Source organism: Nesoenas mayeri, assembly GCF_963082525.1.
Source record: "Nesoenas mayeri genome assembly, chromosome: 9".
Lineage (NCBI taxonomy): Eukaryota > Metazoa > Chordata > Aves > Columbiformes > Columbidae > Nesoenas > Nesoenas mayeri.
This window is the reverse complement of record NC_137557.1, coordinates 13,452,906-13,478,455: the sequence shown is the minus strand read 5'-3', so window position 1 is coordinate 13,478,455 and position 25,550 is coordinate 13,452,906. Positions and strand designations below refer to the sequence as shown.

Genomic DNA, 25,550 nt, shown 5'->3' with positions numbered 1-25,550 from the left:
TAACAAGGGTGATTCTATGCTATCAGCACTCAGTGCTGTTGCCTCCTCTCCCTAGGGCCAGCCAAGCCTTGTCTCTGAAACAGGCAGTTGGGTGACATGAGAAAATCCCAGCCCATCCGTATGTGCCCTAAACACGGTGCTGTCTCACACTGCGCACAGTGCATGCCCAGCACCACCTCACCCCATGCACAACCTGCATGTGACCCACACACAGGGCTGCCTCCCCTGCACACCCCTGACGTGCTGTGCAGCTTGTGTCACCTCACCCCCACTGCACCCACATCTGCCTCCCCATGAGTGCACGCTGCTTGTACACCCTATCTGTGCCCACACCCGCCTCGCACGCCGTGCTGCCTTGTCCTCCGAACCTGCAGCCTTACACCTTCCACATGCTGTGCATGCACCCTGTGTGCCTGCCCTGCAGCTGCCTCACCACCCAGAAATGTGGGGGTGGCTTAATTCTTGCGTGAAGCATCCAGAGCGTGTCTGGTGCTTTGCCCTGGTTTCGCCCCCAGCTCCCCTCCTTCCTGCCCTCCCACCCCTGCTCCAGCTTCCTGCCCTTTCATGTGCCTCCCCACCTCTGCTCCAGGGTTCGAACTGCTTACCAAGTGGAGATGACTTCTCCCCACCCTGCAATTAGGTGCAATTATAAGGTTATGCTTTTCTCTGAACCCTTGCTCTGTTGTGCACTGAAGGTGGATGGGCTCATCAGCGGGGTCCTGCTCCGGGCTAACAGGCAGGACATGGAGCAGGGTCCTGGTCTGTGTGGGCAAGCGGTGCTAGTGGGTGTTGGAGGTGGGATGACATGAGAGTTCTGGCAGTGCTGGGGATGGGGTGGCTGCTGAACATGTCCTGGCCTGGTGGCCTGAGCAGGGGCTCAGCTGCAGGAGCCCAATCCTGCTCCGTTCAAACATGGGAGCAGCAGATACCTGTATGCCTCCTGCCATGGTCAGGCAGAGCCCAGAAATGTGCCCCTGGGGAAGGCACAGGCAGTGCTCGCGTGGAGACAGGTCCCAGCAGTGAGCTTGGCTGTCAGCTCTCATCATCTGTGCTTCCAGGCATGTGGTGCCTTGGCACCCATGGAGTGCCTCTTGTTGGAGAGGCCTTCTGAAGGTGCTGCCTTTGGCTGCAGGTGACACCCCTGTGTCTCCTATTAAGCCATAGGTTTGCTTCCACTGCTATTGGTGTTGGCTGCAAAGGAGCAGATGGCTACGGCAAAGCCCACTCCACATGTCATCTCCACTCTCAGTGGGGCTCAGGAATTGTTAGCTCTTGGTGGCTCCTGGCTCCTTGTTGCCCCGTGGCCGTGTCCCAGGTGAATGCACATTCCTGCAGCAGGTTTCGCGGAGCACACTTGGGTGAATGTCTTGCTGCTCAAGTGTGACCTTGGCCGCAGGGTACAAGGAACCAGAACTGCAGTGCCTGGCCACTTGGGCACAGCGCTGTTAGGGCCAGCACTACAGGGCAACCCTTGGGCGCTGAGCAGTGTCTGGAGCTCAGAGTACAAGCTCCTGCTGCCAGATAAGGGAGAAATGCTCTATCTAAGGGCAAACAGATGCTACCACTGCCAGGGAGTCCTCACTCCCTCCGGCAGCAGAGTGCTCCATGCACAGATGTGGATGCACACACTGACACACCTTTGTCCTCATGCACACAGGGCAAATGCTCTGCTGTGGCCTTGGCTGCTGTTTTGCAGTGCTTTCCTCCCTGGTTGCTGTGCAGGATGCATGCAGCCACGCTCAGGATAAAAGCTGAGCTCGTGGGTCTGCTGTGTGTGGGAATTCTTCCTTCACAGTGCACCATGGTGTGGCAGTGCTTGTGCCACTCGGGTCAGGGCTTTTCTGATTTCCAACCTGCTTGTATCACAAGAGGTCCAGGTGAATGTGGGGCTTGCAGAGGGTCTGCAGGACACCTCTGACTTTGATATGGGCAGCCAGAGCAACTCCGTCAGGATTATGCACACAGTGGCTGTCGAAGCGCTGAGGGAGAGGGGTGCAGGCAGGTAGGGCCCCCACCTGCTCCCCTGCCCCACACCAAGCACTGCTGGCAGGGCCATGGAGTGGGTGCTCCCCTCGAGCTCTTCAATCCCAACAGCACTGCAAGGTCTGCATGGGATGAGCTGTGCTCAGCTGCAATGGCCATCGAGGTCCTTGGAACACCTTGGCTGTGTCCGTGTTACAGGGCACACCTTGGCAGCACAGCCCTGGTAAGGGACAGGACAGAGCTATTTGGGGCTCTTGGAGTGGCATTTGGGCAGCCAGGGGCTTTACAGCATGTGTGTACATGTGTAAAGCAGGCAGTACAGCATGTGAAAACACACCTAGAGAGAAAGTCTCAACAGAGATTAGATTAAAAGAAAATGTAATTAAACACAGAACATCCTGTCTGTTACCCAACTTTCCTTGCATAACTCTTGGGACTCGCTGCCTTCACAGATGGCTGCTCTGCTGTCAAAGTCATTTGCTGGGCACCTGTTGGAAAAACTGCCAGGTCAGCACAGAACTAATTGCACAAGCATCTTTCCTTGTAGTGAGACTTAAAAGTCAAAAGGAAAAATTGCTGAGAGGTCTTGCAGCTACCCAGACCAGCCTGTGATGCCTCCCACTACTTCATCTTCCCCATGTACTCCTGCAAGTGACTGTGATGGGGACGAGGATGTTGTGGTGGCCTGAGGGATCTCCAGGGCTTGAGTGGCCCCTGGCAGAGTAGGTTGCATGTCCCTCCTGGGAGCACAGTGATGGCTGCTGCTGGGCCAGACAGAGCAGGACGGGAGCTGCTGCTGTCCTCAGCCCCTCTCAAAGGCTGCAGCACTTCTGCCCTTGCCCTGCTGTTTGCACCCAGGTCCAAGGCTCTTGTGGATGGCTGGACTGAAGAGAGCTCTGCAGCTGGGGAGTGACACCCAGACACGTGGGATGCCTTTGTCCGCCTGGGTGAGCAGCCAAGTTGCAGCCCATCTCCAGCTTTGTACCAGCTGCAGATCTAAGGCAGCTGACCAGCCTGCCGAAAAAACAAACCATATCGAGGACCAGGGAGTGGCTTGTGCTAGTGCTGAATAATGATGATCCCAGCACGCTTATAAAACAAGGCGGAGAGCTCACCACCAACCTGTTCCTGGCAGCCCTGGTCCTCCACAGAGCATCACTCCACCTCATCAGCCAAGGTACGTCTCTGAATTAAGAGATTCAAAATGGGACCTGTGCTTGTGTCTGCAGTGGGGCCCATGCCCTGCGGCTGGAGGCAGGCTGGGCTTTTCTTTTAAACTTGGGGAAAATGCTACTGCTGCTCTTACAGAGGAGTTTCTGGCCGAGGAAGCAGAGCAGTTCCATGCTGTGGGCACTGTAAGTGCCAGCCTGCCGTGAGCAGAGCACAAAGCATGTGGGCAGCATCCTGACCCCAGGGGCTGCTCAGGGGGAGCAGCACAGCTCCCAGCTTTGCTCTGCTGCTGGTGGGCAAACAGCAGAAGGATGCTGGATCATGCCCGGGGCGCAGGGCTGTTAGGACCTGGCACAGGAAAATGTGTCCTCTCCCTTTTTGAAGCACACCTTTGGGAGGTCAATTAATATTTTATTTGGTGCTGATTTGAGTCTTGACCAGCTTCCCCACCCTGCAGTGCTGTGTACATCCCAGCACATAAAGACATACGTTGTTTCCCCCCAAAGGCAGTTGCGCTGTCCATCCCACCACCTTGCAGGACCAGGCAGCCCTGGTAGACGTGGAGGTGTCTCACTGATGATGCAGGCTCCTGCTGTGGTGTACACGCTCACTTCCATGTCCCAGGGACCCAGCTTTGCCCCAGCTCTGGAGCATGTTCCTTCTGCTGCAACATTTTATAGCGAACGTCTCTGCATTTTCTTTTGTCTCAGCTTTGCACAATTGATGATGCTCCTGAGCGTTCCCGGGTCTTTGACACCGCTGCATCTTCCTAGGCATCAGGTGCAGGTGACAGGTGCAAGTGCTCTCCCCAGGCACTGCCTTGCTTCCTGCAGAGCTGCTGGGCACAGCCAGAGCACAGGCCGGGCTTGAGGCTGTTTTGGGCTGGGGACTTACTTGGCACAGTGCCTTCATGTTCTTCTCATGATCCTTTTCTCATTGGTGTGCCCCTGAGGTGCCCTGTTGCAGACATCCTGTTGTTCTTGCCGTATTTCACCCAAATTTCTGCTCCAGGCAGGCCCCAGCTCAGCTGTTTTGCTCCTCCCCAGGTTCATTTTCCACTCGCCGCCTGGTGCAGCCATGCTGACCACGGCAGTGCAGCTCTCGGTCCTGCTTGGCCTCCTTGGCTTTGGGAAAGGCCAGATGTTTCACATGGGACCATGTCCAGATCCACCAGTCCAAGAAGACTTCGACATCAACAAGGTGTGAAAAGCTTTCTAAAAATCTCATGGCAGGTAGTGAGTTAAGCTAAGGGGGCATGGGAGCAACAGCAAACTGCCTGGATGAGGATGAGGGGTTGGTGGGTTCAGTCATGAGACCTTGTGTCAGAGCTGCCAGAGTGGGTCTGTGGGGGGGGTCTGTGGTCCCACCAACCCCCACTCCAGCCTCCTGTGCCATGGAGGGGGATGCTCGAATGAACTGAGCAGGTGAAACTGTGCCAGCAAATGAGCTGGCTGCTGTGCCTCAGCTCTCCTGCGCTGAAAGCTTCTCTCTGGACTTTCTTTTATCAGTATTTGGGGAAATGGTATGAGATAGAGAAGCTGCCCTCAAGTTTCGAGAAAGGAAGCTGCATCCAGGCAAATTACTCACTGAAGGAGAACGGGAAGTTCAAGGTGATCAACAAGGAAGTGATGTAAGTGTCCTCACCACAGCCATGGTACTCTTGTCACCTCTTCTACCATTCTGGGTGATGATTTTTCTCCAAATTGCCTGTTTCTGGGTCTGAGGGTGCTGGGGGGGGCACCCTGTGGTTGCAGTAGCTCAGCTGGGAGAACGGGCTTGGCTGTGGTTACAGCAGAGATGGGGGTCTCTGGTTTCTGCTGGTGCTTCACTGGTCTCCATCTCATTGTCCAAGGTGAACTGTGAGAAAATAGATCAAATGCACACGGCGACTCCAGTGTGAAATAGTCTGGGTCTCCCCCTGACTGGTTTGTGATCCCCAGTGATGGCTGAGAAGCCAGATGCCCCGGGTCCTGTCTTGGGGGCTACGAGGATGGTTACAGGATGGCAGTCATCACGTTGTGCCCCTGTGTGCTGCGGGGTGCCTGTGCCCTGGGCTTCTCTCTGCTTTGGAGTAAAGGGACTTGACGAAAACGGGCAGGAAAGGTGAAGCACATGGGTCATTTTTACTTAAGCAAGAATTCGACACCCTTTTTCTGGAGCATTTACCTTGCACTGCTAGTAACTGCTGTGTAAAGGGATCGGCAATCATTGCCAGTCTCAATCAGTGAGCAAAGCAAATGCCCCAGTTATTCCCTTTATTATACTTGATAGTCTGCAATTATCCTGACCCCTCCCGGCTTTTTGTAATGACTGATGCAGATATTAATTCATCTGTTTCCACCACCAGCCCCAGCTGCTGTGGGGAGCTGCTGTGAGCGGCTGAATGAATGAGAGGGAGTGAGCGGCGAACGCAGCGCTGTCCCCTGTGCTCCCTGGCATGACATGGGGACTTTGTTCTGGCTCACAATAACAACAACGCAGCAACACATCCCTTGTGTCTGGCAGAGAGCGGTGTCCATGCCGCTTGCTGACCGCACAGCACTGGCTCTGCAGCTCCACTGCCAGAGCAGCACCTGGCAAACAGCTGCCCATTTATTTGCGCCTGCACTGATCTGCAGGAAACTACATCTGACTGCTGGTGTCACCACTGCAGCAGCTCAGGACCCTGAAATGTCAGGAAAATTTGGGGTCACATGTGCACTGGTGCATGGCTCCAGCATCAGCCCCTCAACCTCTGCTGCTGGCAGCATTAGCTTCTGCCTGCTTGCGTGTTGCTGCTTCACAGGGAAGCATGAAACTTTTCTGCCCCATGGGCAGCATCCAGGTCTTGAGGCATCCAGGGAAAAATGCAACTGTAAGATGGGCAGCCCAAGTCTTAGGGCTTGCTTGCCAAGTCTTAGGGCAGTGCTCTGAACCAGCCAAGCAGGGACAGGTCATTTGTGTGCAGAGGAATGTGCTGGGACCCAAAAAAACACAGGTGATTGAACAAACATGAACAGATACCTTCTACAACTAGCAGGAGTTGAGCTGCATCCTGGCACATCTGACATCAGTGCTGGGATCGTCCCATCCCACACAGAAGGGTCTTCCTTGCTCTCTTCTCTATCACTGTCTCCATGGCACTGAAGAGCACTCCACTGGCAGGGGCACCCTGGGGTGCTGGGGTGGTTTAACTGGGGACAGCATTTGCCCCGCTGCACCTGGCCCAGGACCTGGTGTGCCCTGGGCGCTGCTGAAACTGTGCTCAGGGGCGAGCTATTCCCACAGGAATGCCATGGTTACCTGGTATGTGCTGCAGCCACTTGTTGGCAGGTGGATGGATCAGGAAGGATTATTTAGTGGGATAAAAAAAAAAGTTATTTCAAACTCACTTGATTTTATTTCTCACCTTGCCATTCCCTCCTCAGTTCCAGTGGCAAAATAAACGAAGTCGAAGGAGAAATCATGCACATGGATGTAAAGGAGCCGGCCAAGCTGGGCGTCCGCTTTAACTGGTGTAAGTGTGTGTCTGGGGGCTGGCAGCCCTCCCTGCACTGCGACGTGGCCCAGGCAGAGCGGGAGAGCAGTGCCTGCATGAAGCTGGCACCGCTGCCGGGTCACCAGGGGTGCACGGGCAGCACAGCAAGGGGCAAAGCTCCCCTGTCGGCTTCAGCGCAGCACAACAGGGAGATGGCCAAGGGTCAGGACAGACATTGTGACTAACAAGCAGGGGTTTGGTGATATTTATACATCATCTACAGCTAGAGGCCCTGCCGTGGTGGAGCACTCTTCACCCGCTGACCTCAAAGCAAGACAGATCTGCAGCATTGCGGTCCCTCCAGGTCATTCACAGATGGGGCTGGGAGGCGGAGGCAGACCCACAGATGCTGCAAGGGCCAGGAATAGGCTTTTCTGAACACAGCGATACAGCTACTAGCCCACCCTACCTCTGCTTACAAGTGCTGTTTAATAACCATTAATAACAGGTTTTTGTTTGCTTTTTGTTCCCTTGCCAACGTAACACACAATAGGAGACTGCTGAGGTGCAGTGCATTTTATTCACGTTGTGCCGCACTTTCCTCTGTCCGCAGCAACACTAGGGAAGTGAGCAGAAATCTCCCCTTGGCTCTCTTTTTATTCTGCTCCCTTGCACCTTCTCCTTGGCTACTTCATAGCTCTCACATAGACAGGTTGTTTGTAGAAATGGGTAGAGCAGGGGTACTTGCAAAGGAGATACAACTACTGTTCATGGGCACAGCCAGACTGAATTCTGCGCTGCTGAGGCATCACCTGCAGAGTGTGCAACCCCAACCCAGACAACAGCACCTGGCACTCCTGCGTGCATCAGAAATAAATCCCAGGGCACTTACACCTGCCCGCTGGACTCACCTCTGCTTTCTGCCTGACAGTTTGAAGCTGGAGTGGCCAAGGTGTTCAGGCCATAGTGTTCATTTTCCAGCAAGTCCTTCCTAATCGGTGCTTTGTGGCTTTACCGAGTTCCTTTGGGCAGAAGGAGTCCTGATAGGCTTTTATAAATTATAGCTCCCTGTACTGATCACAGTTATGTGGTTCAGGAGCAACAAAAGTGGGAACAGCACCAGCAGCCATGGCTGGAGTGCTGCAGTTGGTCTCACATCACATTCACAGTGCTCTTCTCTCTCCTAGTCATGCCTTCTGCCCCTTACTGGGTCGTCTCCACCGACTATGAAAACTACTCACTGGTTTACTCCTGCACCAACATCCTCTGGCTTTTTCACATCGACTATGCCTGGATTCTATCAAGAGCTCCTGACATGCACCCAGAAACCGTGGAGCAGCTGAAGGGCATTCTCCAGTCCCACAAGATCGACACCGAGAAAATGATGCCCACGGATCAACTTAACTGCCCTCCCGAGATGTAACTCCCGGCACGCAGTGACACAGCACCAGACCAGCAATGAACTTTGTTGCTTTCTTTATTATCCATTAGAATGTCTCTATGTAACAGAGAAATGTAATAATCCTTTTGCTAACAGTAGTTTGCCAGCCCTGAGTTACTCCTTATTCCCTCTATTGTTCTCCCCCCTTTTTTGCCTTGCTTTGACTTTTGCAGAGTAACTGAGTGATTGAAAGCTAAGGAGTGAAGAAGTGCTGAGGTGCAGATGTGAAGCTCTGCTGTTGCTGTGAGTCCTCCTGTATGTGGATGGGAAAGGGTATGAGATTAGACATTCAAGTATTAGTCCTGGGGTAAAACCTTTCATGACACAACACCAGGTTTGTTTCCCATGTTTGTCTTGACACTTCTGGGCCTGCAAGGAGTACACAGTGTCTGAGCTACATCGCAGGCACTGCCCTCCCAGCGGCAATGCCCAGACTAGGGGGGTTGGTCCTGCAGCCTGGGAACTGAGACTGGGGGTCTTGAATGTTTTCTGGTGCAGGGCTGCAGGCATTTGCTGCTACCAAGTCAGCAGACCTCCCCGCTAGAAATCAGATCTGGCCCTTTGTCTAAAAATGTACAGAAATTTAGCACCGCTCCATCTCAGGTGCTTGTATGTGTCCTCTCTTGCCTCTAGTGAGGCCGGTCCTGCACTCCCAAGGGTCAGCTCTGAGAGTACCCGTAAGCAGACAGAGATGGGGCTGCTCCCTTGTCCCCTTGAGGCTTTTGCCCGCACACCAAGAGATGGCGGGTTCTGCCCAACATCCCGCTCCCTGCTTCTGTAGGTGCCGCATGGCTGCCGGCAATGCATCTGCCCTGGCAGGTGCTCGCCAGGCACCATGACAACTCTGCTTGAATAGCATTGATGCAGCTCATTAAAAATGAAATTAAAATATCTGCTTCGTGGCTTTTGTACCTCCCCAGCTGCATGACTTTTTCGAGCAGGCCAGGGTGCTCTGTGTGGGGGGGTCTGCCCTCCTCTGACATCACAGCACCCCCAGACTCGGAATGCAATGCAACAGAAGCAACCACATCTTGAAGTTAAACGGTTTGCTCAAGGAGCCTGGAGGTCACCCCAGGTCTGGTGGAATCGGACATTTGGGCTTCTCTCATCATCTGAAACAGCAAACCCGTGTTGTGGCTTTGGCTGGCAGTGACCCCCAGCTCTTTTTGCTGCTATTATTGACGCAAAGAAACGGCGATGTGGATGTAGAACACTGTAAATCTGCAGGAACGCGCTGCACTCACTGCAGCGGGACCCTGACGGGCGGGTGTGCAGCGAGGGGCTCTGCTGCCCTGGGAGGGGACAGGAACTTGGCAGGGAACCAACATCTCGCTCCTCTTCACTAGTCGGAGGCGGCTGAGAGGGCAGGGAGGCCTTGCAGCGATCAGAAACAACCGCCGTGTTTAAGCCATTAACGCTTAAAACTTTTAGATCCTCACGCCGTAGTTCCTGTGACACACAGACCGAACACTCCACCCGCGTCCGCGGGCTGCGAGGATGACGCAGGACACGCGGGGCGCTGCCGCTGCGCGGTGCCCGCGCTGTGCCGGCTCCGCGGGAGCAGGACACCGCCGCGCGTGAGCCCCTGCCCCGCGCTGCCCACCGGCCCGCGCCACCGCCACCCGCCGCACCGCCGGCTCGTGCCGCGCACGCGGGGAGGGGCACGCGGGGGCTCGGGGCAGCGGCCGCTCCTGCGGAACCCGCGCGCACGAACCTCGCGCGGCCCCCGCGACACCGCACGCGTGCAACACGCCACGCGCGTGCGCGAGAGCGCCCCGTGTGCACAAGCCTCGCTCACGCCCACGCGCCCGCAGAAGCCCCGGAGGTGTGCGCGAGCGGCCCCCGCGCATAGGCGCAAGTCCTGCGGACATGGCGCCGGCAGCCGCGCCTGAGCCGACCGCGGGCGCGCAGGCGCACAACAGCCAAGGGCTTGGCGGTCCGCCGGCCGCCAGGGGGCGCGGCCCCGGCGGGCGGTGGGGCGGGGCCATCTTCCTCTTCCTCTCTCCCCGCGCCGGCGGTTGTGACGCGCAGCAGAGCGGGGCCGGCTTGAGGCGGCGGCGGCCGGAAGCGGCGGGCGGCGATGGAGGCGGCCTCGGTGCCGGCCGCCTCGACGGGACGCGGGCCCATCAAGGGCATCCTCAAGAAGGGCGGCAGCAAGCAGTCGGCGGGGGGAGCGGCCACAGGGGCGCGGCGGGCCAGTCCGGCTCACGATGAGGACGAGCATGGGTGAGAGGGCCGCGCCGAGCCCCGCCGGGCCCCAGCAGGGCCTCCCGCGGACCGGCCTCTGCCAGGCGGCGGCTTCAGCCGGGTTTCTCTGGGCTCTCCCGTGTGTGGCGTTAAGCGGGCGGAGCAGTAACGGGATGAGCGAGTCGCTTCGTGCGCTCCCGGTGCGGCGGTCCTGGGCACAGGGCCGGGCAGGTGGCGGGAGCGCCCAGCGGGGCCGCAGCACCGCCGGGGACACGGGCTGTGCGGGGCGCTGGGGCTGCCGGGCGGGGGGAGCCCGGATACTGCAGGGGTGGCTCTTCGCGGCAGCGCCGTGTGACAGCTGAAGGGCTGATGTGGTTCCTTGTTGCTTATGACACATTATCAGGAGCTATATTGTCTTTAAATGCTCGTTCAGAATGACAAACAGAAAGGCTTTACAGTTGCTACAAAATATTCTTTGCTATATGAGATTTATTCTCAGTTTTCTCAAAGGTAGCCTATTTCTCTGTGACCAGAAATGTGTCCCTGGGGAGAGGACTTTGCTGGTTGAAACATAAGTAAGAAAAATGTATTCTTGCTTGTTCAGGATTCACTGTGATTATGCACTGGCCATGTGGTTTGTGTTTTGAATGACAAGAAGGTCTTGGTTTAATTGTAACATGCTGAGTTAGTCCATATACACAAGAAGTGGTTTTTATCCAGCCAGCAGCTGCCCTTGACCAGTAAGAATTGTTGCACTTTTCCTGATGTTAGCAGCCACCATGCACTTCCTAATGTTTCTCTGAGACTCTCATCACATTCAGATGATCAGGGTTTTACATGAGCTCTATATTTCCAAAATTGTTTTTGATAGTTTTCTTCATCTGGGACCTTGCTCAGTATTGCAAAGAGAAAAATAATGATAAAATAAAACAGACATGCACTTATTTTTTTGTGTTTTAGTAATATTCCATTCCTCTTCGCCTAGTTCAGTCATGAATATAGTCTCAAGTCAGCAAGCTGGGAACAAAGAGGTTTTGGGTTGCTCTGTTGCCTGTGTTAGCTACTCCTGCTTTTCAGGGAGAAATTGTTGCAGCTGAAGGAATGAGATGATGTTTTTGAAGGAGGTGAATGTAATGTAGCAATATGCTACAGAAATGCTGTGGTTTTGGTTTTGTTTTTTGTTTGTTTGTTTGTTTGTTTTCCCCTGTTCTCTAGTTTTAACATAATGTAGCAGAAGGTGTTTGCTGCTGCACTAGACATGAAGTAAAACTGACTGTTGGTAACCTCTACTTAATATTGGTAGCCTCTATTTAATTTTCTGCAGTGTCTTTCATACTATCTTGAAGAATGATCAGAAATAAGAGTTTAAAGTGATGAGCTGAATGTGTGGTATATTGGGTATAGGACACAGTAATTTCTTGTGGAACAGTTAAGTGGGCAGCAGTCCAGCTTCTATTTCTTGCTTACCCATATGAGTCAGTTCAGTTAATTAGATTAATTCTGAAATTGTCTTGGAAGTTAAAGGATACTAGCTAACCCTGGCGGGCTGCATTGGAAGATTTCCTGGAAAGATCAGTATAGTGTATTTAAAGCTGGTTTCTGTACAGGTATTTTGTTTGGTTGACAACACTTCATTAAATTAGTATTATTTCTGACTAAATCTGAGCTAATAATTTTGAACTTCAAAGAATGATGAATAGTATGGCTGTGATTTTCCTTGAAGATTAAAAATTAGTTTGTAAGTTGAAGTATTTGTTCTCTTTGTGCACCTCTATCAGAAGCCCCTCTACTTATTTCTAACATTGAAATTCAGATCTGAATACCTTTAAAAATAGCTGCAGATGAAAGAGCTCAATTGTGTCAGCTGTCATCTTTTAAAACACTGTGTTCAGTAGAGCTTGCATGTATTTGCATCATTATTGACTTTGCACTGCTGTTAGGATGGTAAAATTCTCTGGAAATGAACTCCTTGATGAAATATGGTGAAAGAAGCAGCTTGTGAAATTGGGACACCACTGGAACTGCATCCTAAGAGCTGAGATCGTGGTTTAATGGTAGATACGTTCTTGGCATTCTTAGTATACAGTATTTTTTTGGCTCCTCTAAGAGCCTGTGAACGATCTGATCTGGCATTTCACAAAGTAACTAAGCAAGTGTGTGTGTGTGCCAGCAGCTGAGTTGGAACAGATGAGAAGAGTCTGCTGTGGCAGGAGCCACTGAGGTGTTCCTGTGAGCAATACTGCTGCAGAAACTTCTCACCTATCAAGGTGTGATCTCAAAACAAATGATTATATGTATCTGAAGATGTGAGAGAATACAAATGAGCACTTCTGAGATTTTTCAAAGCTGATTTTCCTAAGGTAAATTACATTTCCTAGTTCTGTATCTGAAGGGGTGTCAGGAAGCATTTTCCTCTGATGGTCCTAAGCTCTATCATTACTGTAATGCTGCTCAGACATGCCTAAGCATGCAAAATTGGAGATAGTCAAGGGAGGTATGTGTTTTTAGAGCACTTAGTCACTCTCCTGTGATGGCTTTTTACATGGAGAGGTAAAATGACAGGCTTGTCTGTTTGCCACTAATGACAATTTTTCTCCTAGCTGAATTTTAAGTTGTACTTTGGGACAAGTTCCACAGCAAAGGCTTTTAGAGTTGGAATCTGAGTTTAAAGAAAGAAGTGTGAAAAAATAAACCACTAAAACCTTGCTCAGTCTTGTATTTCGAAGTTACTGATCTGTTAGCTGTAGGCTGTCTAATTTGGAGAGCAGTGCATGCCAAAGGGATTCTTCTAAGGTTGCCAATATTGTTATTACGTATTGAATTGTGAGCCCAGGCAATAAACCTGGATGTGCTGTGGGCAAGTGTGATGAACACAAAGCGTGTGGTGGGAGTTTCTCCCGTATGTCATGAGTCCTCTTCAACTAAATTCTGTCACCTTTAGAGGGGCTGTTGACCATTATCCAACTACAGCTGGCAAAAATTCTTATGCACTCACTGTGAAACTGTATGATGATCATCTTCTGTTAGTCATAGATGAACTTTAAGCAGGTGTTTAGCTGATGTTTGACTGTGGATTTTTCGACTCCTAAATAGATAGGTTTGAATAACTGGAATTCATGGACCAGAGCTCTTGCTTTGTCATCAGGAAGCTCATGACTCTCCACCCTGCCAGAGCGGGCAATCTGACTCACATGGTGGCCGCTTAGGTTGCAATCCTTGTGTTGCAGTTCACACAAAATGATTAAATAGATCTGAAATCTCAAACATGACAGTTCATCATTGGTTACTATATGCTAAGGGGATTAAGCTCACTTGATTTGTATCCATTTCTGGAGTCTTAAGTTTGTGGTGTGTAGGATTCGGCATCAACTCCCGCATCTATTTTTTTTAATCCCTTTAGTTTATGGTGGTTTTTTTTTTTTCCTCCATTGTTTTACGCAGTGCTCTCTGTATTTGTACTTGGAATTTTGCTTTATTGGTTTTGTTTTACAGATAACACAACCGCTCTTGAGCAGAATGCTATCAAGATTGAATATATTTTTTTAATTTGGTATTAGAACAGTCTCTGTTTAAATAAGGGTAGATAAGGTAGTCTTCTACCCTACTTCCCCCACTTCCACACACACAAAAAAGCTCTGTAACATTTATTTCCTTAAATAATAATAATAATAATAATTTGCAACAGTTCAGGAATATGTTAATGCATAAGGTAATATTACATAGTGGAATTATTTTACTATTCTAAAGTTAAATTTCTTGGTTTAGTCTAAGGGAAAGACCACCTTGTATGAAGCCTGCAATAACCTTTTTAGATAAAATGTGGAACGTGGCAGTTTCTGTTGATTAAAACATTTCTGTGGCGTTTAGATCAGTGGAGGGATGATTCTTCATCTGGACACAAGGCAGTTGCTTTTCTTGTGGCTTATATATATTGTCAGTCTGGGTGGGCTTTTGTTTCTGTGAATATACATAAAATGGCACGTTCTCTGATTAACTGAGGAAATTCTAAGTAATGTAACATGACTGGTGCCTGTCTGTGTAAAATGTGAAACTCCCTCTGCTTAATTACAGCAATGAATCAGTTCAGTTTTATTCAAACAGCTTTTGTCCTTCTAAAGTGTACTCATCAGCAGCTTGTTTAGTGACGCCTATTTTGCTGCAGGAAGTTGTTGGTTGGTATTGTTTATGCAACAGTTTCACTAATAATCATAGCAGCTCACTGAACAGAGGTGAAATGGAAGTAATTTGGTTTTGTTGAGGTGTTGTGTTTGTAATAAGAGGAAGAATGATTTTACAGTGACTTGTAAAAAGAGCAGACGGTTAATGGGACAGTGAACAAGACTGGTAGCCTCTTGAGAAGATATATGTATGTATATGAATAAGAAACCATTTATAGATCACTGAGAATATTTAGCTATTGTGAATTGTTAGGGAAATTAAGTTGCACTGATAATTTGTCATGTCTTAACTAAAGTCTGCATAGAGCAGTGTTTAATAGCCATATTTTGAACATGCTTGTGTGTTGTAACAATATTCTTTGTGCATAGTGTGTAGTAGAGGTCAAAAGACATTCTAAATGTTCATTTTCTGTGGACAAACAGAGCTAATTGTTTTTAGAATATAAGAAAATTTAAGTTTGTTTTTTTTTTTATTTCAGTAAAAAATCCCAGACGTGGGATGAAATGAACATCATGGCTACGTACCACCCAGCAGGGAAAGATTATGGTTTGATGAAAATAGATGAGCCAAGTACTCCTTATCACAGGTAGGCTTGCTAAACTGGTAGGAAATTATAGTAGTTTTACAGCAAAATTGACTTTGTGGCTGATGTAATATGTACTGTACCTGATTGCCTGTCAGACTGTGCAGGCCTATTGGATATATGCAACATATTCAGATTTACAAAGCTTCTAAATAAAGGCTTACAGCTATTGAGGAGAACTGTCAAAAAGGACAAAGACAATTTTTATAAGGTCTATGTTTAGCAAGCCTCAGGCTTTGAATACAATAAGTGTTTGACTTGTACTGATTTTATTTTTTTCAGTTAATATCTGTATACTAGAACATAAAGTTCTCATTCACATCAATATTTAAATTAGATTTTGAAAGTTTTTAAAGTGTTAAAGGAATCTTTAATTGAGCCTTATAAGGTTTACACTATTTTATCAAGCAAATTTTAAGCAGCAAATTATTGATAAATGCTACTTTTTGTTTGCCTTCCAAGCATGGTAGGAGAAGATGATGAGGATGCAGTGAGTGATTCAGAATCAAACGAGCCCTTGAAAGCTGATCTGTTGAGTAAAAAGTAAGTATTGTCATAGAAAATTGACTAAACATTAAGATAATCCTCTTTTCTGGAGTAGTTTTCTCTTTGGAAAGGTGTCACTGTTTTCTCTAGAAGTCAAATTTTTGCTATTGTCAAATTAAGTAGTTTTTTGTGTTTGATAGTGCCACTTGTACTTAAAACTTTGTACAGGTTGTAAGTATGCATAAATATGGCAAAAATAATGAACAAAGCAGTTGGTATGAGTATTCTGAAATGTCATGTATTTTAAGTACTGAAGAAATTGCTGCTTCAACATTTTGTATTGCGTGTTTTATGTAGACTGGCAGCTGCAGCTGACACTAGACCCAAGATTATAGCAAAGCAAGAGGAAAGCAGTGAGGAGGAGGAAGAGGATGAAGAATTAACACCTGAAGAACAAGGTAGGCATAAGCTGGTGTTTGGTGGTGGTGGTTTGGGATGGGTTTTTCTCCCATTTTTGTGGGGTTTTTTTCCCCACAAATAGTTTGTTTTCCAGTAAGAAATACTTGGGAAGAAAAAGTACTATTTAACAGAAAGATGTTGTCATTTGAAAATGGAGATATATGGTCTTTAAAGGGTAAGAAAGAGATGGGACAAATATGCTGTTTGTTTCAAATCAGGACTGTTTTTTTTGGAGATCTACATATAAAGGGGAGTTTGCTCTGGCTGGCTGCCCCCTTGTGTAGAAGCTTACCATGTGGAAATTCCTCTTAAGAAACCTAGACATCTCAAATAAGCAGCTCTTCTGGTTTGGGGGTGAGGGAGTACTTCTTTCTCTAAACATATTTCAGGTAGATTTAAGAATCCAATGAGTACCACTGCAATTAAGATGTTACTAACAGCTCGCAAACATACTGATGACATTTCTGTTGTTTTCAAAACAACTGGTAGATGGCTGCAGCAGGAAACCCACATTTATTCCTAAGAAAATTGCCTCATGCCTCGTCAACAGATGTTTTCTGTTAATTTGGGCTAGAACATTTTGAGGAAACAGTCAAACAATAATACTTCTAAGTGTTCAAGCTTGCACTATCAAGTTGTTGCTTCTCATCTTTCCTGGCCCCAACTTACTTGTAACTTTACTGTTCTAAAGGAAGAAAAAAAAAGGTGTTGGGGCTGCCAATAAGCAAAGTTTAATTGTAATGTGTTACTGTTAGACCTGCTAATGCTTAATATATGGAGCAAAGTTAAGCTTCAGGCTATGGGGAAAGCGGAAAATATTTTCTTCTACATGTGGTAAATATATCTCTCATAACTGGCCTTTGGTGGCTAGCCAGGAGTCACGTCAGACATCTGCAAAACTTCAACTGCTATCCTACCAGTGCAGCTCAACTTGTCCTTAAGTTGTTAGAAAGTAGGCTTGCAAAACTTTGGAATTTCTTATGCTGTTCCTAGACGCTTATCTTGGGTCAGATGTGCTCTTGCTTGCAGACCGGTTCTTTTAGAAGTGCTGCAGCCTTTCCAGACCATTAATTACTTGCCTTTTTGTAAGTCAGACTCATTTAAACACTGCTGCTTGAAGGAAATAATTTGAATTCAGTTATTGCTTGATCATATAAACAATGGACTTTCAAGTTGATTTTTGTTTGTGGTGGTTGGTGTTGTGTGTTTTTTTAATTTTTATTTATTTATTTGTTTGGTTTTGGTGTTTTGTTGGTGTTTTATTTTAAGGGAAGAAATAAATATTTGCATTTATTTGTCCACAGAGAAGAAGAAGCAGTTTGAAATGAAGAGAAAAATGCACTACAATGAAGGACGAAACATCAAACTGGCAAGACAACTCATGGCAAAGGAACTACATAGTGAAGAAGAGGATGATGATGAGGATGAAGAGATGCGTGATGCTGCAGATACAGAAACGATGAATACAGAAGCTACTGAACATGGTGAGCTACTTACTGCTTAATAAAAATACATATTTAAGTACTGGTGGTCCTTTCAGCTGTTGGGAAACAAATATGCTGTGTGAGAAGGAATAGAAAGGGAACTGTATGTATGTAACGCTCAATATGCAATAGTGTCTGTTGTCTTGATAGGTGGAAAGCAAACACCTCTGCCTTATACTATTTCTCCAGCATAACTGACTCTTGGTAGCCAAGTTGCCAGCATCCTTTTTAAAAGAAGGTTTGTCCTGTACAAAACACTTAAAGCTGTGGGAGAGCCTGGCCTTATGTTGTAGTTCCTTCCCCGTTCTGCTCCCAAACCATCTTGTAGCCAGCAGTGGGAAACTAGGATGCATGTGTTCTCCCTGTTGAGAGGGGCATATCTAACTTCATAAGAAAGAACAACTTTCTGTCTTGCTGTAATGTAAAACTGCTGTCAGGACGTCAGTACACACTTGTTCTTAAGCAGTAATGTTCGTTTCTGTAGTATGGAGTAACACCCACAGCTTTGCTTTTAGTGCAGCTATTGGAAGAAAGTCTGAGACTTTTAGCTGGAAGTTGTTTCTAAAACCAGCTTCAGGGCTGTCTCTTGACAGGAAACTTGTAAAACTGTAGAGGCTGACACCTCTTTAAGCCTCTTCCTGGGTGAGGAGGGTAGGCTATATCATAGAAGTGTTTGGTTTTTGTGGTGTCCTTCTGGTGAATAATTACAGCTGTTCACTACCCACCTCTGTGTGTAACAGCACTTCTAACAAGTTTTTGTCATTAAAAAATAGACATCTGTTGCTCATGAGACCGGTGGCAATGAAGTCTGTAAGCCTTATCCATCTGTTGCTTGGCAAAGCTATGAGACATCAGTACAGTCTGTGGACTTGGGAAGCTGCTGCATGTGTTTAACTTGTTTCACGTTTGCTTTTCACAACCATGTGAACTAGGAACTCTTCTAAAACTAGTTTGAATTCCACACAATAAAAAGGTGATCTGCAAAGTTGTGTTTTTAAGTTCTGCAGATTGACTATATTAGTCTTCCTGCAATAAATAATAGGACTAAAGCCTTCATAATTGCTCTGAAAGGTCATTTTGTATGTCTGAGACCTACTAACGGATGGACTTGATCCAGTAACTTACCCTGTGCCTTATAATGGCTATTTACTAGAGTTTCACTCTCCAGGGGAAAGGAGGGCTCCAATAAGCAACCTTATGAGCCTTCTCCATGGCTGGAAGCCACCATGTCTCTGCTCTCTGCTGTAAAACAGAGGCAACTCCTTTCCAGTGGTGAATACAGCTGGGGAGCGAAGGCACATCTTTGCAGCATTTTCCATCTGTATTGTTGAAATGCATTCCACCTTGCTTCATAATCAGCTTCAGAGCCACAACTGGTAAATACCAATTTTAGACTGCTCATGGCCAATAGATTCCACAAATGTAACTGTTTGCCTGCTTATCGACCCATTAACTAACTGATTCACCTCCGCACTGTGGCATAGAGAAATAGCTTCAATTAACTTGATGTAGTTCTAAATTCTTCATTTTTGTGTTGTATCATTCTGCTTAACAAACCTTGACGTCTCATTATCGCCTAATTTCTGCATTAACTACCAAAGCTTTTGGTCTCTGTACCTGACCAATTCTTCTGAGGTTAAGTACTGGTCTTACTTTTGAAATGGCTGGTGAATTAAAGCCCTCAGACCGATCACATGTGATTCTTTGTGGCAGGGTTGGTAGAAGGATGATAGAGTATGGTCAAAACTGTTAGTAAACATCTCTGTCTTCTGCAACTACCTATGCCTTAATAAATTCCTGTGTTGAGATGATAAGTATTTAGCGACATTGCCATGTTTAAAGTAACGTCAAAGTTTTACTGAAATAACCTTTTTGTGATGACATCTCTTTATCACTCTGTCATCTGTATTCTGAAGGCACAAAAGAATCTCCTTACTCATAAAGTTAATCAGATGTTGGAGCTACAGAATGTTTCTCGAATAACTGGTTTTAACTCTTGCTACTTGGATTCTTTGCTAGCCTATGTTTTGGGTCATGCCGTGCTTTTGATTATGTTAGGGAATTGTAAATAGTATTTCAGTTTGGTTGTTTCCTTCATGGAAGTGGATCAAAATGCTATTAATATTCTTGTTCCTGAGAATCCACTGTTAGGACTTTGTGTGGAGAGATTATTCATCTGGATAGCTTTCAAAGAGCTCTTCAACTTCAAATCATTGTATTTTAAAGTGCTTTCTCACAGAGCAGAAAAGGAGGGTTTTCTTTACTCATTGTATTGATTGATGCAGGAGCTGATTTTCTTTTTTTTGTGATGGCTTATTTTGGCTTCACACTGTTAAACTAACAGCTCTGATGCTTGCTTCTAACTGCAAAGGAAATGTCTTTTCTGCATGCTGTATTGTAGCTATGTTTTGGTAATTTCTTCCATTTGACTTCAATTCATCTAAAGTTATGGAGTTCATCTGGTGATGACATATACATGAAGCTCTCAGGGACATGGTTTAGTGCTAGATTTAGGTCATGGTTGGACTCAGTCTTAAGGGTCTCTTCCAACGAAAATGAATCTATGTGGCTACCACTTGCCTGTTATGTCTGAGACTGTCAATGTATGTAAGTGAGAGCTGGCATGCAGTGTATTCCAGCAGAATAACATGACTTCGATAGTACTGTGGTTGTTCCAGGTAAAGATGTGACATAAGAGGCATTTCTTAGTGGTCTGTTGTGACACCAGGGCTCCACTGGCTCCTGGGTGGTTTTTCAGGCAATTTGAGACCATCTTCTCACTTTGAATATTTTTGTCTACTAAGATCCCTAAAAGGTTCTGTGCTTCTCTTATTTGATGCTCCTTTCTACTGTCTAATCCTATTTGTTTTGTATTTGAGTAAAACTAACAGTACTCTCTTAATCTCTACACTCTCATTTTGAAGAAGACTTCTGTCAGATACCACTAGCTCTGCTAATATGAGTTGTGCTTCTTGGTTACAGACTGAGATTTCTTGCCGGTTGAAATGAAGATGGCCAGTCCAGTCAGTGATGGTGAGAACTGTTTGTGTATTTTTGCCCCTGTCTTCCTCATGGGCTAGCAAGTGTTTTTAAGTAGATGGGTCATTCCTTTCTTGCCTCAAGTAGCTGTAACTTATGCCATGCATAGGGATTCTAGCAGCCAAGGTTTTGGGTGGAAGTGAAAGTTCAAGTTGTACTAGACTGCATTAAAATTACTTGCTTCAGCATTTTAGATTCACTGGAATTTCTCTGGCTACTCCCTATTTATTACTCCATGAACAACGTCAATAGACTTTGCTAGCATAATAGTGACCTTTGTTCCTCTCCACAAACACTTTTCCTTCACACATTCTCTTGGAAATCACTGAAGGAGAGATTCCTGATGTGAGTAGATTTAAGCATGATAATTTCAATGCAGAGCTGTCTTTACTTCTGCTGCACAAAAGTATCGCCTACAAGGGTGTGATCTATAGCAGTTCAATTGATGGTGGTAAAACAATTGTTTTCTCCCTATGGCTCATTTAGCATTCATTGCTCTGATAACCCTGCTCAGATACTGCTGATCAGTTTAGCTGTCAGCTGACTGGGTGTGCTCGTGTGGCCTTCCGTAGATACAGGATCAGTTGTGTTTTCTTAACCAGAGTGAGCACCACCCTGAAGATGATGTGGGTGAGAAGGCTGGGAGCATACACAGATTAGTTCTGCTTGTCAGCTGTGCACTGCACTTGTTACCAACTCTAACTCCTGCTGAAGCCTAACTGGCCATTTTAAAAAAGATTATCATCTAGATGTGGTTTTCTCTATCTTTGCTTTATGCTGTTGAATTTTCAGGTGCATATATATATTTACATATCTATACATATAAATATATATAGGGCTTTTTCATATGAAAAGCACTGATGAGAAGAAGCTTCCTCTGATTTGTTGCTGTTCTTTGGCTCAAAAGCTCATGAGTTTAATGACTTCCTGAGAAACACAACAGACTGTGCTCTTTCATTTACAAGCTTTTGTTTTGAAGTGTTTGATGTGGAAGTGAAATTTGACCTGGAAAGTACTACGCTTGCTTGTGTTTCAGGAACCTCATGTGTTCTGCAAATTTATCGCTCTTGTAACTCCCGGGTCTAATCCTTCCAGTTCCAGGGGTTGTGAGCATGTAGTACTTGGTGTGCTGAACAAGGGTGTTCACCATTTCTTTGGAACATGAGGATGATACAACTATATTGGAAGCTTCTGCATTCTCAAACTAAAAGCTTGTAGGTTGCTAAAATGGATTGGCAAACATTACCATTGGAGAAGCAAAGGTGATTTCAGGAGGGTATCTGTGTGTGTTTTGAAAACATTAAACAAGTGTGAAGAATTATCTCTTTTTTGTAATCTTTCTTATGCAGCACACGCTACTCGTGACCAGCTGGAAAGTAAAGCACACAGCATAGAAGAAATCTGTCCAGAACTGTAACTGCTTGTCATAGACACAAATATAAACATCGCTTCATGATTTTTGCAATTAAAGCTCTTAAATATTGAGAAGCATATCAGTTACAATGTTGTATTGCCAAGAATGTTAATTTTAGACTTGTCCATTAGGCAGAAAAACCTGTCTAATTGATTTATTTTTGTGCCTAGTATTTCATGGAGGATACTGCTTCATAATCTGTTCAGCCAGAATGGCATTCCCTGTATGTGTAATGCTGATTATATTCTGTAATGTACTGTTATTCTTCATGCTTCAAAACAGACAGTATCTGTTGGTTTTTCACTATTTATTTGACAGTGTTCTGGATTTGGTAATTCTTATGGAAAGGTTTGGGATTTAAGAACCGAACGGTACAGCATATATCAGATTGACATGCAAACTATTTATCAGATGTGTTAAGCAGTTTAAAAAGGGATTATTTAAGTCTTACAACCTCTTTGTAAAATGTTGACCCATTAATCTAGATATCAAGATATTGTTACCTGTACTTTCCCAGTCTTTAGAAAAGGAGTTGTATTATTTTTTAAGAGTCAGTTGTTAGATTCTGACTAAGGCAGTACTAACGTTTGGTGGAGGGAATGTTTTTACACTGGAAATGTGCTAACTTGAACTTCGTGTTTAACTGTCATTATCTCGTCCATCGGGACTGTGTGTTTTGTGGAGCTCTCTTTGGCTTATCATGAGAACATGGAAGTTCCCTCCAACCTTTCTCTTAAAACCACATCCACTTTCACCCTTCTGGCTCTTGTTTTGAACTTTTGGTCCTTTCCAGTTGCATGAACAGTGCTTGTGCTCCTAGCACCTGAGGAAAAACACCCAACCACGATCAAATCCACATCAGGCCTGTGAAGATGAGCTGAGTTTAGGTTCTGGCTGTTCTTTATATAAAGATAACTGCTGCTGATCTTCTACTCACTTGGTGTTGGTAACCTGCATACTGAAAACCACTGGTCTAAATCTTTCTCTATCCATTGCACCTTACAGCAGCTGCTCTTGGAAAATGAATGCTGTTTGGAAGAATAGAAGGGAAACTGCCTAATTCAAATACTTGTTTGCAGTGTGGTTGTATAGCCCCTGTAAAGAGGGATTCTGAACTGCCAAATTGCTGTAAACAACTTCCCACTCAATGGAATTTGACTGGTGAATGTTCTAGTAGTTCCTGGGTTTTATTACACAAATGAAGTATACAGTTAAGCTTTAGCTTGGTTATGAGATACGATGTATATCTTAATTTTGATCTGAATTTGATATGTTGCAAAAATCCATATAATTATATGGATCTATTTTAAAATGTATTTTTGTCCACTGTATATGTGAAGTTTGAATAAAGGAATGAAAGTTATTTTACAGTTATACGCATTCTCTAGTGTGAGCTTTCATGATATACCAGAGAGATTGAGAGGCAATAGGATGCTGTCCTTTGGAAGATTTACACAGGAATAATTTCCTAGAATGGATGTGTTGCCAAAGATATCTGTGAGTCATGCTAACTGGGTGTTGCAGTGTCCCTTTCCCAACAATCTCCTCTTCTCAGTAGCTAACAGGCTTGTTAGTTGTGGGATGTTTCATTTTCTAAGGGCCTGAATCAGGATTAATACTGTCTTTTCACAAGAGGTTCAACTCTTGATTCAGTCCAGTGTGGTGATGCTAATTTTTCCATATAGAGAATACTGTATCTTCTTGTATCAAACACAGTCACTTCTATAGAATAAACAGGGCAAGGAGTAAGCATTTAGGTACTTCTGACTCCTGAAGTCACTTACTAGAGCCTTAATTTTGGCTTCCAAGAGAGGATTTCAACACTTAGTTTGCAGCCTTTATGTACTAGCCTGCAGCATTCACTGTTGGAATGTCTGCACCGAACTGGCCCGGTCTAGGGCAGCTCCATCCTACCGAGCGTGGCAGCACCTAGCAAAGCTGTGTCGTGCTCAGGAACATGAGTGGGTCAGGGCTGGACCCGTGGGTATGAGTAACACAGGTGTCTTCTGCCATGCTGTAAACAGATTAGTGGTACTTTGTGGTAGGTACAGGTGGGCACTTGGTACCCACAACTAAGGCAGAATGCATCAGAGCAGCTCTTACATGAGCTCATGTCCTGCTGTCCTTCCCCCTACACTTTTGGTGTCCAAAACTTCATTTTGGTGGTCAGCAGGGATACTTTGTACCCTACACTGTCAGCAAAGCAATTTAACAAAAAGTACCCAACTTTGCTAACTTCCAGTAAAGACCTTTCCTGTAATGGGGACAAGAGAAAAAATGCCTTTTCTCTTTTTTCATTTGATGGGGACTTAGCTTGCATGCAGGTCTTAATTTTGGGGTGTGTATGGTAAAGGCTTACTTGAACAGTGAAGAGTGGCGTAAAGAGGAAACAAGACACGGAGCCCTGACTAATGTGGACATTGAGCTCCACAGCACTGTAATTGTGAAGCTTCTTGCACAGGTTTAAGTCCTCAAGCTGCATCCTGTTTAGAGAAAATATTTTCAATATGCTTCTGACAGGAAAATCACTTGCAAATAAGAACTTTAACTCTGTCTTTATTTCCTGTCCTTGAAAGGTTTTTTTTGCACTGACTTGATTATAGTTCATGGAAACCTGAGTATTTTTCCACAGCTTGCTCTCACCTGTTGAACTTGTCTCTCTTACCAGAACTCTTTGTTTCTGTACCATGCGTTTTGTGGTGTTTATTATGATACCACCTCACAAATGTAAGTATTCTGTTTGAAACCAGTGTGAAGTGTACAATGTAAATAAAACAATTGTTTTTGTTTCTGCCTTAGGGCACTAATACTAGATACATGGTTTTGACTTCTTGTAGCTTTTTAGAAGAAACTGGCAGCTACTGTATAATTTGTAGGTGTTCATAGATGAATACTTAAACCAATATTGCACTTTCCTCATTGCTGCAAATGGGGAAGTACTCTTCAGCACAGCTCTGATTATACATCAGTTTGTACACACTTTCAAATTTTGTGGTGGCTTGGCTACCTGGACATGAGGGTCAATCTGGAAACCCGAATCATGAATTTAAGACAGCAGCACCACAGAAAAGGTTGCATTTTCCAAGGTAATTTTCTTTGTGTGTTGTAGGATTAAAGCACGACTGGCATAGTTCTTTGTGGTCAGCATTGCGTAATCACTCACTAGCATTGAGTAATGGAAAATGACTAACACCAACTATTCCTTAGGAAGAAAAACTGCATTTCAAAAAAGTGTTGGGCTCCCTTTTCAGTTGCATACTTCAGTTGAAAAGTGGATTTCACAACATAAATGCAGCCTAAGTGATACAAACATTTCTTAACTTGCTTTTTCATAACTCTTAGTTTGGATCTGACATTTCAAAAGAAAAAAAAAAACAAACAAACAGAAAGAACTCCACACAACTGACTGAATCAAAAAGCTTCCCTTTTCTTCTGTGAAAGGACACCTTAAGAGCTTCCCAGCGCCCTGCCCCGTGACTTGGGGTGACATGCTCCATCTCTGCCAAGTTTACCTGGAAGAGAACAGTAACTTGTACTCCTCTGTCACTGCCTTTGAGGATGAGTGGGGATGGCTGATGTTCTGTTGCCTCTGTCATTTTTACATCTGGAAATGCTGAACTTCTTAAAGCTCTGGTTCTGTTTTCTCTTAAGGGATCAGAAACATACAG

At 45.9% G+C, this 25,550-nt stretch overlaps 2 protein-coding genes across 3 annotated transcripts; both read left to right on the top strand.

Moving 5' to 3' along the window:
* Positions 1-4,230: 4,230 nt before the first annotated feature.
* Positions 4,231-8,033, top strand: APOD (apolipoprotein D; the record flags this gene model as incomplete). The annotated part of the gene is made up of 4 exons (XM_080349919.1): positions 4,231-4,353; positions 4,662-4,783; positions 6,561-6,649; positions 7,798-8,033. 4 exons carry the CDS (start codon positions 4,231-4,233, stop codon positions 8,031-8,033), a joined length of 570 nt encoding a protein of 189 aa, XP_080206045.1.
* Positions 8,034-10,071: 2,038 nt separating this feature from the next.
* Positions 10,072-23,250, top strand: PPP1R2 (protein phosphatase 1 regulatory inhibitor subunit 2). Of its 2 annotated transcripts, none has more exons than XM_080349786.1 (7): positions 10,072-10,277; positions 14,896-15,003; positions 15,463-15,543; positions 15,844-15,944; positions 17,250-17,429; positions 20,412-20,462; positions 21,818-23,250. In XM_080349786.1, exons 1-6 carry the CDS (start codon positions 10,132-10,134, stop codon positions 20,414-20,416), a joined length of 621 nt encoding a protein of 206 aa, XP_080205912.1. In that variant the 5' UTR covers positions 10,072-10,131; the 3' UTR covers positions 20,417-20,462; positions 21,818-23,250. The 2 variants fall into 2 exon arrangements, with proteins under 2 accessions (XP_080205912.1, XP_080205913.1); XM_080349787.1 differs by lacking the exon at positions 21,818-23,250 and adding an exon at positions 21,505-21,767.
* The last annotated feature ends 2,300 nt before the right edge of the window (positions 23,251-25,550 follow it).